This window comes from Heptranchias perlo, chromosome 2 (assembly GCF_035084215.1).
Source record: "Heptranchias perlo isolate sHepPer1 chromosome 2, sHepPer1.hap1, whole genome shotgun sequence".
NCBI lineage: Eukaryota > Metazoa > Chordata > Chondrichthyes > Hexanchiformes > Hexanchidae > Heptranchias > Heptranchias perlo.
The window spans coordinates 8,734,322-8,747,636 of NC_090326.1; the positions used below are offsets into that span (position 1 = coordinate 8,734,322).

Sequence of the window (13,315 nt, forward strand, 5' to 3'; positions counted from 1 at the left end):
AAATTGAAGTCAATGGGAATCAGGGGGAAAACTCTCCAGTGGCTGGAGTCATACCGAGCACAAAGGAAGATGGTAGTGGTTGGAGGCCAATCATCTCAGCCCCAGGACATTGCTGCAGGAGTTCCTCAGGGCAGTGTCCTTGGCCCAACCATCTTCAGCAGCTTCATCAATGACCTTCCCTCCATCTGACCTTAGAAAAGGGGATGTTCGCAGATGTTCAGTTCCATTCGCAACCCCTCAGATAATGAAGCAGTCCATGCCCACATGCAGCAATAGCTGGACAACATCCAGGCTTGGGCTTATAAGTGGCAAGTAACATTCACACCAGACAAGTGCTAGAAAATGGCGATCTCCAACAAGAGAGAGTCTAACTACCTCCCCTTGACATTCAATGGCATTGTCATTGCCAAATCCCCCACCATCAACATCCTGGGGGTCACCATTGACCAGAAACTTAACTGGACCAGCCACATAAATACTGTGGCTACAAGAGCAGGTCAGAGGCTGGGTATTCTGTGGCGAGTGACTCACCTCCTGACTCCCCAAAGCCTTTCCACCATCTACAAGGCACAAGTCAGGGGTGTGATGGAATACTCTCCACTTGCCTGGATGAGTGCTGCTCCAACAACACTCAAGAAGCTCGACACCATCCAGGACAAAGCAGCCCGCTTGATTGGCACCCCATCCACCATCCTAAACATTCACTCCCTTCACCACCGGCACACAGTGGCTGCAGTGTGTACCATCCACAGGATGCACTGCAGCAACTCGCCAAGGCTTCTTCGACAGCACCTCCCAACCCCACGACCTCTACCACCAAGAGTCATAGAATCATAGAAAGGTTACAGCAGAGAAGGAGGCCATTTGGCCCATTGAGTCCGTGCCGACTCTATGTAAGAGCAATCCAGTCCCACTCCCCCGCCCTATCCCCGTAGCCCTGCAAATCTTTTCCTTTCAAGTACTTATCCAGTTCTCTTTTGAAGGCCATGATTGAATCTGCCTCCACCATCCCCTCGGGCAGTGCATTCCAGATCTTAACCGCTCGCTGTGTAAAAAAGTTTTCCCTCATGTCACCTTTGGTTCTTTTGCCAATCACCTTAAATCTATGCCCTCTGGTTTTTGACCCATCCGCTAATGGGAACAGTTTCTCTCTATCTACTCTGTCTAGACACTTCATGATTTTGAACACCTCTATCAAATCTCCTCTCAAACTTCTCTGTTCCAAGGAGAACAACCCCAGCTTCTCCAGTCTACCCACATAACAAAAGTCCCTCATCCCTGGAATCATTCTAGTAAATCTCTTCTGCACCCTCTCTAAGGCCTTCACATCTTTCCTAAAGTGCGGTGCCCAGAATTGGACACAATACTCCAGTTGTGGCTGAACCAGTGTTTTATAAAGGTTCATCATGGCTTCCTTGCTTTTGTACTCTATGCCTCTATTTATAAAGCCCAGGATCCCGTATGCTTTTTTAACCGTTTTCTCAACCTGCCCTGCCACCTTCAATGATTTGTGCACATATACCCCCAGATCTCTCTGTTCCTTTACCCTTTTCAGAATTGTGTCCTTTAGTTTATTTTGCCTCTCCTCATTATTCCTCCCGAAATGTATCACCTCGCATTTTTCAGCAATAAATTTCATCTGCCACATGTCTGCACATGTCAGCAAGCCTGTCTGTATCCTCTTGAAGTCTATCACTATCCTGCTCACTGTTCACTACACTTCCAAGTTTTGTGTCATCTGCAAATTTGGAAATTGTGCCCTGTACACCCAAGTCCAAGTCATTAATATATATCAAGAAAAGCAGTGGTCCCAGCACTGACCCCTGGGGAACATCACTGTACACCTCCCTCCAGTCCAAAAAACAACCGTTCACCACTGCTCTCTGTTTCCTGTCCCTTACCCAATTCTGTATCCATGTAGCTACTGCCCCCTTTATTCCATGGGCTGTAATCTTGATGACATGTGGGACTTTATCAAACGCCTTTTCATGCTGGCTTTCCCTAATCAATCCACACTTGTCCAAGTGACTGTTAATTCTCTCCCGAATTATCGATTCCAAAAGTTTCCCCACCACCCAGGTTAAATTGACTGGCCTATAGTTGCTGAGTTTGGAAGATTATGACTAGGACCTCCACAATTTCCACCCTTACTTCTTTCAGCAACCTAGGATGCATCCCATCCAGACCAGGTGACTTATCTACTTTAAGAACAGCCAGCCTTTCTAGTACCTCTTCTTTATCAATTTTTAGCCCATCCAGTCTCTCAACTACATCTTCCTTTAATGAGACTCTGGCAGCATCTTCTTCCTTGGTGAAGACAGATGCAAAGTACTCATTTAGTACCTCAGCCATGCCCTCTGCCTCCATGAGTAGATCTCCTTTATGGTCCCTAATTGGCCCCTCCCTTCCTCTTACTGCCTGTTTACTGTTTACATGCCTGTAGAAGACTTTTGGATTCCCTTATATGTTGGCCGCCAGTCTATTCTCATACTCTCTCTTTGCCCCTCTTACTTCCTTTTTCACTTCCCCTCTGAACTTTTTATATTCAGCCTGCTTCTCACTTGTGTTATCAACCTGACATCTGTCATACGTCTCTTTTTTCCATTTCATCTTACTCACTATCTCTTTTGTCATCCAGGGAGCTCTGGCTAATGCAGCTCTATCTTTCTCCATCGTGGGAATGTGCCTAGACTGTACTCAAACCATCTCCCCTTTAAAGACCACCCATTGTTCAATTACAGTTTTGCCTGCCAATCTTTGATTCCAATTTACCCGGGCCAGATCTGTTCTCATCCCACTGAAATTGGACCTCCTCCAATTGAGTATTTTTACTTTAGAGTGGTCTGTGTCCTTTTCCATAGCTAATCTAAACCTTATAATACTATGATCGCTGCTCCCTAAATGCTCTCCCACTGACACTTGTTCCACTTGGCCTGTCTCATTCCCTAGAACCAAGTCCAGCAATGCCTCCTTCCACGTTGGGCTGGAAACATACTGGTTAAGAAAGTTATCCTGAACACGTTTCAAAATTCCTCCCCCGCTGTGCCCCTTATATTATTATTATTATCCCAGTCTATATTGGGATAGTTGAAGTCCCCCAGTTATCACTACTCTATGGCTTTTGCACCTCTCTGTAATTTCCTTGCAAATTTGCTCCTCTATATCCTTCCCACTAGTTGGTGGCCTATAGACTACACCCAGTAGTGTAATGGCACCTCTATTGTTTCTTAACTCTAACCAAATAGATTCTGTTCTTCACCCATCCAGGACAACCTCTCTCTCCAGCACTGCAATATTCTCCCTAAGGAACTTTCGTTCCTTCCCAATCTTTCCTGAACATCTTGTATCCAGGAATATTTAGTACCCAATCCTGCCCTTTTTTGAGCCAGGTCTCCGTTATCACCACATCGTATTCCCATGTGGCTATTTGCACCTGCAGCTCACCAACCTTGTTTACCAGGCTTCGTGCGTTTACACACACGCACTGCAAACCAGTCTTAGACTTCCTTTTACTCTCTCTTAGTCTGATCCTGTACTATTACTTGCTCCAGTGCTATCTTTCTCTCCCAATCCTTTGTGCACCTTGTTTCTCTTTTACAATGCTACATCCTGGTGTCCATCCCCCTGCCAAATTAGTTTAACCCCTCCCCCCCATCACTACTGAACCTCCCCGCGAGGACATTGGTTCCAGCTCTGTTGAGGTGCAACCCGTCCGGCCTGTACAGGTCCCACCTTCCCCAGAACTGGTCCCAATGCCCCAGGAATCTAAAGCCCTCCCTCCTGCACCATCTCTCCAGCCACACATTCATCTGCTCTATCCTCCTATTTCTATCCTCACTAGCGCCTGGCACCGGGAGTAATCCGGAGATTACTACCTTTGAGGTCCTGCTCATTAATCTCTTTCTTAACTCCTTAAAATCTACCTGCAGGACCTCATCCCTCTTTCTACCTATGTCGTTGGTACCGATGTGGACCACGACCTCTGGATGCTCACCCTCCCCCCCCACCCCCCCCCCGCCCCCGAGAATGTTCTGCAGCCACTCAGTGACATCTTGACCCTGGCACCAGGGAGGCAACATACCATCCTGGAATCACGCCTGCAGCTGCAGAAATGCCTGTCTGCTCCCCTAACTATAGAATCCCTTATCACGATTGCTCGCCTGACCTTTCTGCTCCCCCCCTGTACAGCTGAGCCAACCATGGTGCTCTGGTCTTGGCTCTGGCTGCACTCCCCAGAGGAATCCTCTCCCCCACCAGTATTCAGAACTGAATACTGGTTGGAGAGTGAGATGCCCTCAGGGGACTCCTGCACTACCTGCCTGGTCCTCCTTGTCTGTCTGGCGGTCACCCAGTCCCTCTCTGCCTGCACACTCTTAACCTTTGGGGTGACCATCTCCTGAAACATGCTATCCAAGTAGCTCTCAGCCTCACGGATGCACTGCAGTGACGCCAGCTGCTGCTCGAGGTCTGAAATGATGTGGAGATGCCGGTGATGGACTGGGGTGGACAAATGTAAGGAGTCTTACAACACCAGGTTATAGTCCAACAGCATTATTTAAAATCACAAGCTTTCGGAGGCTTTCTCCTTCGTCAGGTGAGTGTGGGATTCCATGAAAGGTACCGCATATATAGTCAGAGAACAATGCCAGTTGTATTAAAAACATGTCATCGATGACGACGAACACCTCACTAAGGCCATCCCCACGCCTCCACTACTCGCCTTCAAACAGCCACCCAACCTCAAACAGACCATCGTTCGCAGCAAATTACCCAGCTTTCAGGAGAACAGCGTCCACGACACCACACAACCCTGCCACAGCAACCTCTGCAAGACATGCCAGATCATCGACACAGATACCACCATCACACGAGAGGACACCACCCACCAGGTATATGGTTCATACTCCTGTGACTCGGCCAACGTTGTCTACCTCATACGTTGCAGGAAAGGATACCCTGGAGCATGGTACATTGGCGAGACCATGCAGACACTGCGACAACGGATGAACGGACACTGCATACAACAATTGCCAGACAGGAGGGTTCCCTCCCAGTCGGGGAACACTTCAGCAGTCAAGGACATTCAGCCACCGATCTTCGGGTAAGCGTTCTCCAAGGCGGCTTTCGAGACACACGACAACGCAAAATCGTCGAGCAGAAATTGATAGCCAAGTTCCGCACCCATGAGGACGGCCTCAACCGGGATCTTGGGTTCATGTCACGCTACACGTAACCCCACCAGTGAAAAAAAGTTATCTGTTTTTAATACAACTGGTCATTCTCTCTCTTTCTCTTCCTTTCGGATGTTTCTCTCTCTCTCTCTGTCTTTGGGTTCTGACCGTTTGTTTGTTCAGTAGTCTTGTATGTAATGTCTCTCTGTCTGAACACTATTCAATTCCTTTGATGGCCTTGATAACGGGCAGTTGGAAAGATTATCTGTAATCATCAGGCATTGTTCTCTGACTATATATGCGGTACCTTTCATGGAATCCCACACACACCTGACGAAGGAGGAAACCTCCGAAAGCTTGTGATTTTAAATAAATCTGTTGGACTATAACCTGGTGATGTAAGACTCCTTACAAGGTCTGAAACCCAGAGCTCGAGCTCCACCAGCTGACGACACTTCCTGCATCTGTGTCTGTCCAGGACACGGGAAGCGTCCTGGAGTTCCCACATGGCTCAAGATGTGCATTTGACCAAGCTGCCCTGCCATGTGTCTATTTATTGGATTATTAACTAAACTTAACTGAAAATAAAGAAGGACAAGGGCAGCAGGTGCATGGGAACACCATAATCTCCAAGTTCCCCTCCAAGTCATACGTCATCCCGACTTGGACATGTATCGCCATTCCTTTATCATCGCTGGGTTAAAATCCTGTAACTCCCAACCTAATCGTGCTGTAGGTGTACATTCACCACACCCAAGATGTCTTGGCGAGTTACTGCACTTCAATTCAACATCGAAGTGGTCTAAGCTTACCTCGACCACCTCCTTTACCTCCGTACAGCAGAATCTTTTTTTGAGCAGGCCAATCATATATCCTCAATTTGTAGCCTTGTAAAGAGCCATGTATCTCATTATGGGGGAGACTTTCAAACTACTGACCACCCATTTCTCACCTGAAAAACGGGCAACCGGTAGCTGAAAATCTGGTGGGGACCTTGTGTGGCCATTTGCCCTCCTGAATCAACTTTCAGGCTGGTCTTTAAATGGATGTCCAGCACTCCCACCCAAAACAGGGCGGGAGGCTGTTCAGTTATGCAAATCAGGGTCCCACGCCTGTTATACGGCCTCGATTGCAACTTTCGAAGAGAACTAGTTGGAGCACATGCAGCGCACGCCTGTCCCATTTGTCCAGGTGTTGAGAGACCTTAAAGGAACCGTTGGATGTTTCTCCAGAAAGGCAAGTTTGTGTGTGTGTTTTTTTTAAAAGGATTTTTGTGGGACTAGAAGGGGCCGGGGTGCTCCTCCGGGCCCCACAACAATCCTCCGGCTTGCTGCCAGCCATTCGCATACACCGCCCCTCAGTATCCACTCCCACCAACAGGCTTTACCTGCCGGCTGTCTGGGTGCTACAGCCAGGCGATTTTCTGCTGTGGGTGACCGGCGAGATGCAGAAGGGCACCTACTTGGCACTCACAGCTCGCCAACAACATTTCAATGAGGCCCAGACCTGAAAGTGGTTTGGTGCATCGCCGATATCGCGCGGAATTTGGTGCCCAAACTAAAAGTCTGCCCTGTATATTCCTTTCTGCTGCAGTTCTTGGATTCTACATGAGTGTCATCCTTGCTTGAGAAGTTATCTCCGGTCACCCAAGACCCATCTATCTCGGACAGAATTGCCTCGAAATAACATTGGACTGGCATAGAAATCATGCATAGCGGCAGCTTCTGTGGTAACTGGCATCCATTTGCATGATGTACTTCTGATGGTTACATACAACCTGCACATTGATCCCTTTCTGTTCAAAAGTGCCATTGCATTGGTGCACGGAGCCCGCATAGTGCCATTAGCACACAAGAGGGCCAATTCTGTGAGGCTTTGCTGTGAATCGGCACTAGCTGAGTGGTAGCCGGAGCTTGCAAAATACCATGTGATCAGGTAATTTGCATAATTTTGATAATCTCCTTGCGCAGTTGGCCCATGCGCAGGGAGAATTCAATCATCTGGGAGACAGGCTGACCACTGAGGCTGAATGGCTGGACTCACAGGACTGACTCCTTCAATGAAGAAAACTAGAGGTTTTATTGGAGGAGGTGGCAATTTTTAGGGCAGAGGGAAATCCTCCAAATGGATCCGGTGCATAGGAAACAAGGCAGTGGGGGGGGGGGCCAATCTTGTGAATGCGATCTCCTCAGTGGATCACTCATGGAAGCAAATGAGAAAGAAGTTCACCAGACTGAGGAAGGGTGACAAGGCAGCAACCACTCAAAGCCTGTAGCATTCATGCACCAAACACTCAGTCCACAGTAGGCTGCCACATCTGCAATGCAGTCTGCAAACCACAGGCCACACTTCTGATGTCTTAAACCTCCTGAAGCTGCACCTCCAACTTGGTGGCTGACAACAGGGTCAGCTTCCTTTCACTCACACAACTCTGGCGCATTTTCTCAATAACTAACTCTGGCTTCTATAATTGCTTGCATCCTCCTTTCATAACAGGTGCAGTGTTGGCTGCTCATCGAGCTACCCCGCCTGTTACCCACAGGGTCTCTTTCTTCTCTTTTCAAAGGAGAAGGCTGCCTGTAACCATCAACTGAGCACGTGCAGCTGTGACAGACCTATCAACCTGCAAGGCCCGCCTACTACGAGGAGCGAGTCCTCCAATTATTTGGGGTGGAGGCAACTGAGGGGGTCAGCGAGGGAGAGCTTGGCAGCTTCATGCTAACCTTACAAGGTCGGGGTTCACTTCTACTTTTTCTTCTTGCTGTCACTTAAGACTCAAACAGGTCAGGCAGTTCAGGATGCTTAAAGGCAAGTTGTGTTTGACAAATTTAATAGCTTTTATTTTGAAGAAGTGGCCACTTGAATGGATATTGGCAATGCATTAGATGTTCCCTATACGAACTTTAAGAAAGTGTCCATTGAGATAGCTCACAAAAGGCTCGTTAGAAAAAATTTTGATGTATGTTACAAGAGGAAATGTAGCAGTGTGGATAGAAAGTTAGTTGGCAGACAGGACAAATAGAGTCATGGTTAAATGGGTGATCCAAGATTGGAGAAGAGCTGGACATGATGTACCCCAGACTTGACTGCAGGATGCTCAGTTCACAGGGTCTCTTTTCCCTGGCAATTTCGGCGTGGGTTCTCCCGATCGACAGTGTAACTTCAATGGAAACCAAACGGGGTTTCTGCTGATCCTCTGCTGAAGTTACGCTGCCGGTCGGGTGAACTCCCGAGGAAATTGCAGCGTTTCATTCAGAAGAACTGAACCGTGGTGCCTGATGAGGCGAGTTTGGCACAGTGCTAACTTTTTATCAACAAGCGCACTCAAGCTGACACTGGCATCTGGAGTAGTTATGGGGGGGGAGGCTCCCTCAACTGCTGTAAATTTGGTGTAAACTCTGGAAAAATGGCAGTTTATGCTGTTTCCCCCAGGGTTTGCACCAAAGTTATGGCGAGAGGTCGAGAGAACTCCCATAGAAATTCCACCCAGGAGGTGTGAAAGGGTTATTGTAAAAAGTGTATATAAATTTGTAGCTCAACCTCAGGGTAAGGAATGACAGAGGTCCAAGCTGGGTGTTAATTGTATCCATATGATTTATATCAATTAGTATTAATTGTATTCAATTAACACTAATTGATATAATTGTTAATTTTCGTGGTGCATATCAATGGGGGACTCTCTTGTATCCATTTATATGAGAGCTTATCTGGAGTGTAATGTTGAGCTCTGTGAATAAAGGCTTGGAAGCAACTGAAGACCCGGATATTCTATCCTCACCACCTGGCTATCCAGTTTATAACACTGGGAATGTCAGTTTAGGACAGATATGTGTGAGAGGTTCTTCATGCAAAGAGCGATCAACTTTTGGAATAAGCCCCCAGCTAGGGCAGCTTAGATTCAAGAGGTGGTTGGTAGGTTGATGTAATAGGGCTGTCAGTTTTCAATATAGACAGATAGATAAAGTGGCCTCACTCATCTGTGTCTATCTTGTGACCTCATTTGTTAGCTGAATGTTTATGAAGATTGGTTTAAATAGGAGGCCTCATTCTCAACAGACTGACAGGAAATGCTGCATTTCCTCGTTCACAATTTAAAGTAGTGTCATCCTTCAAGTCAACAGCTCCAATCCATGTTTCTAAGGCAACAGTTTGTGCCAGACTGAGGGAACAGCAAATTATCTGTCTGTGAGAAAAGTGTTATTTGTAAGTAGATTTATTTTAATCTTGATTTTAAAAATACTTTTAAATAAATGGTTTATTAATGTACATTATTAATATAATGAATCTGGAGAAATAATTGTCTCATTTCTATGCATAGACCTTCATCACCAGAATGCACTAAGTGCCCCACTTATTGTTTAACTCTGTCACTGGCTGGACTAATTGAAGTTTGAAGCTACTGGTAAAATAGCACTGTAATGCAACTGTGAACTCATTCAGTGCTAACCATCGCTGACTCGTGTTTGTTTGTTTCTAATTCACTGAAAGATGAATTACGCGATGAATACGACTGAAATGATGTACAGCACCAGCAGTGACTACAGCTACGACTCTGTTGACTATTCTCCATGTAATGTAGAAGCTGCAGAAGAATTTGGAGCAAGCTTCCTCCCAGTGCTTTATTCGCTTGTGTTTGTGTTTGGACTCCCAGGGAACGCCCTTGTATTATGGATTCTCCTGAAATACAAACGCCTGAAGAGTATGACCGACGTGTATCTTCTCAATTTGGCAATATCTGATTTGCTTTTTGTCATATCACTGCCTTTCTGGGCATATTTAGCCGCAAATGAATGGATCTGGGGAGATGCCTTCTGTAAAATCATTAATGCTGCGTATATGCTTGGCCTCTACGGTGGCATAATGTTCATAATACTGATAAGTATAGACCGCTACCTTGCGATTGTTCACGCTGTGTTTGCTGTCAGGGCTCGGACTGCTCGATATGGGGTTATTTCAAGCCTGGTCATGTGGTGTGTAGCTATCTTAGCTTCCCTTCCCACACTGATCTATAACAAAGTTGGTGTCATTGAAGGAAGAAAGATTTGTTATACTTTCTTTCCAACTGAAAACGTTTCAAATTGGAAACCTTTTAGCCATTTTGAAGTCAATGTGTTTGGTTTTTTGGTACCATTGACCATAATGGTTTTCTGTTATTCAAGGATCATTCTAACCCTGCTTAGAAACAAAAGTTATAAGAAACATAGGGCTATCAAAGTTATATTTACTGTAGTGATTGTGTATTTTGTATTTTGGACACCGTATAATGCAGTGCTGTTCCTGCACTACTGCAAAGAACAGGGTATTTTAAATGGTTGTGAAGTCAGTTATAAGTTGTCTATTGCACTGAAAGTAACTGAGTCCATCACATTTGTACACTGCTGTTTGAACCCGGTCATTTATGCATTTTTGGGTGAAAAGTTTAGATTGTATCTCCGCAGACTTTTTCACAGTTGTTTGCCTTCAATATTTGGATGTAAAAAATGTGACAACGTTCATTTTGCTCCTCGTGAGTTTATGACCTCCGTCCGTTCACAATCCACTGGTGACCATGATTCGTCCATGGTTATGTAGTTTAACATTCAGATGTTTTTGTACAATCTGGAAGTGCCTATGAATATATAAATATATATATATATATACGCTGTCCTCAAATTTGTTCAAAATTTAAGCTACCCGTAAGGCGTTTCTAAATATAAAACTATTTGCAAACCTAACACTCGACTTGGTGCCTTTTTTGATTATGATTTGTTTGAAGAGTAATCTAATTCTACTGGTAGATTAATACAATAGCCACGAAAACCTGTTAGCAACGACACATTTTACAAGATAATCACACCGTATTTTATGACTGAACATTAGGGATGATCCCAGGCAGTTACACTCATAGCAAGCGTAAGGCAGAGAACGTGCAACAGCATATTATAGCCTTGATTCTCCCAGCCCCACTCCCTGACTCCATCACTCCCCAGTGCAGTACTGGAGCATACAATCACCCCTATTAAGTTAGGTGTGGAACTGGGTTGGTGCAGAACAGACTCCACTCCCCTTTTAACAAGATTGCTCTGTCTTTTGTTCATGTTCAGATCACTCCTTCACCTGCCATGTTGTAATGTGTTGCTCCTTCACCTCTCAGCCATGATTTTACCATTGTAAACAATTTTACAACACCAAGTTATAGTCCAACGATTTTATTTGAAATCTACAAGCTTTCGGAGTTCACGGTGATTGCCTTGGCAACGGGCATTTGCAAAGGCAGTCTGTAATCACCATGTATTGTTTATATTGCGTTGGCTTCCAGGAGTTCCTGACATTTACTTGAGGAAGGAGGAAGCCTCCGAAAGCTTGTAGATTTCAAATAAAATCGTTGGACTATAACTTGGTGTTGTAAAATTGTTTACAATTGTCAACCCCAGTCCATCACCGGCATCTCCACATCATGATTTTACCAAATCGATGACAGCAGTATCTCAGCACTTTGCCGGTTACCTGATATCGGCTTAAACACTACATTGGGACAGCATTTGCCGTCAAAATAACGGTGAGGCTAATGGCGCTCACCGTTATTTATTGGTAAATGGTATAGCAACTTCAGGAGAGGGGCAGATGCGCGATTAAATGAGGAAATCCAAAAGTTGCTGTCGGAGTTGCACTGCTCCGCCATCAGCTTCACAAAAACGGCATCTCGCTGTCTGCCTCCCCATTGAAATCCATTGAACGGCGTGAAGTTCCTGTATTTTCGCAGTAGATACAAACTAAACTCACCACAGAAAGTGAAGTCAAGTCATTTCAGTATACGTACCCTATTAACCATGTGATAAATGTTAATTACTGCCAAACAACCTCTCTGGCACCGAAAATTAACAATTACAAGTGTGGAGTCTCATTCCTTTTAATTGTTGGAGATTTTAAAAATGTAAAATTTTATTTTAACTTTACTTTTCTGCCTCTTTCTCTCTCTCTCTTAGTCCAATCTTTCTTTCCCTCTCTTTATTTCTCTTTCTGTACCTGATTTAACATTGAATTCACCCACTCTAATTCACATTTCCTTCTCAGTCTTTGTGCTGCTCATTTCCCAATCCTTCAATCTGATTAAGGAGACACCCAGTTGTTTGCCCTGTTCACTCAGGTCCCAGATACCCAGTTTCCCTCGCTGCAACCTTATCAAAAAGTGACCAAAACTACTAAAATTGACCGGATTTGAAGACAAAATATTAAGCCATGAAAGAAAAAAGCTTTATCTCAGTGAAATAAGTGCATTTGTTGAAAACAATCCAAAAGTGACCAAAACTTCTAAAATTGACTGGATTTGAAGCCTTCTCCACTGCAGTGGAAATAGTTGCAGTAAATCCTTTCCCATCACAAGCATTATGATGATGTGGAGATGCCGGTGATGGACTGGGGTTGACAATTGTAAACAATTTTACAACACCAAGTTATAGTCCAGCAATTTTATTTTAAATTCACAAGCTTTCGGAGGCTACCTCCTTCCTCAGGTGAACGAAATGCATATTTCATTTTGTTCACCTGAGGAAGGAGGAAGCCTCCGAAAGCTTGTGAATTTAAAATAAAATTGCTGGACTATAACTTGGTGTTGTAAAATTGTTTACAAGCATTATGATGATGAGTTTACGCTGTATGTTCTCCATGGCTTTAATTTCCTTTTTGTAACGGCGAACCCTTAGCTGTACACAGTAACTTTGGCCTAACTTATGTTTCCTATAACTTTGTGATTTTTAAAAATGTTGTAAACTAAGTCCCTATTTATAAACCTAAAATGCTGCTGGCCCTTTTCATTCCTTTTTCTAACTGTACTCATACTTTCAGGTGATTATGTATATGAATCCCGAGGCCTCTCCATTCAGCCAAATGTTTCAGTGTCTTTTAATGTGTGTATGTTCCCATTCTTTGTTTTTGTTCCCAAAATGTATTACCTAATACTTATCCACATTTAATTGCATCTGCGACCTGTCTGCCCATTCCCCTAACCTGCCTGTGGACCTCAATTTCCTAACTATGTTCAGCACCTACACCATCATTACACTGTTACTGTGCTAAAAAAGATCGAGGAAATTTGTGTTTAGTGCATTACACCAGTTATGTGGCATTAATGCGCTAGACGTGAGTTTCCTCCTGTCTGGCAGCTT

At 44.8% G+C, this 13,315-nt stretch overlaps 1 protein-coding gene across 2 annotated transcripts; it reads left to right on the forward strand.

Moving 5' to 3' along the window:
* Nucleotides 1–9,217: 9,217 nt before the first annotated feature.
* Nucleotides 9,218–10,885, forward strand: LOC137332909 (C-C chemokine receptor type 4-like). Of its 2 annotated transcripts, none has more exons than XM_067996928.1 (2): nt 9,218–9,374; nt 9,490–10,885. In XM_067996928.1, the coding sequence occupies exon 2, from the start codon at nt 9,660–9,662 to the stop codon at nt 10,740–10,742; it is 1,083 nt and encodes a 360-aa protein (XP_067853029.1). In that variant the 5' UTR covers nt 9,218–9,374; nt 9,490–9,659; the 3' UTR covers nt 10,743–10,885. The 2 variants fall into 2 exon arrangements, with proteins under 2 accessions (XP_067853029.1, XP_067853039.1); XM_067996938.1 differs by having other exon boundaries at nt 9,660–10,885.
* Nucleotides 10,886–13,315: the final 2,430 nt, after the last annotated feature.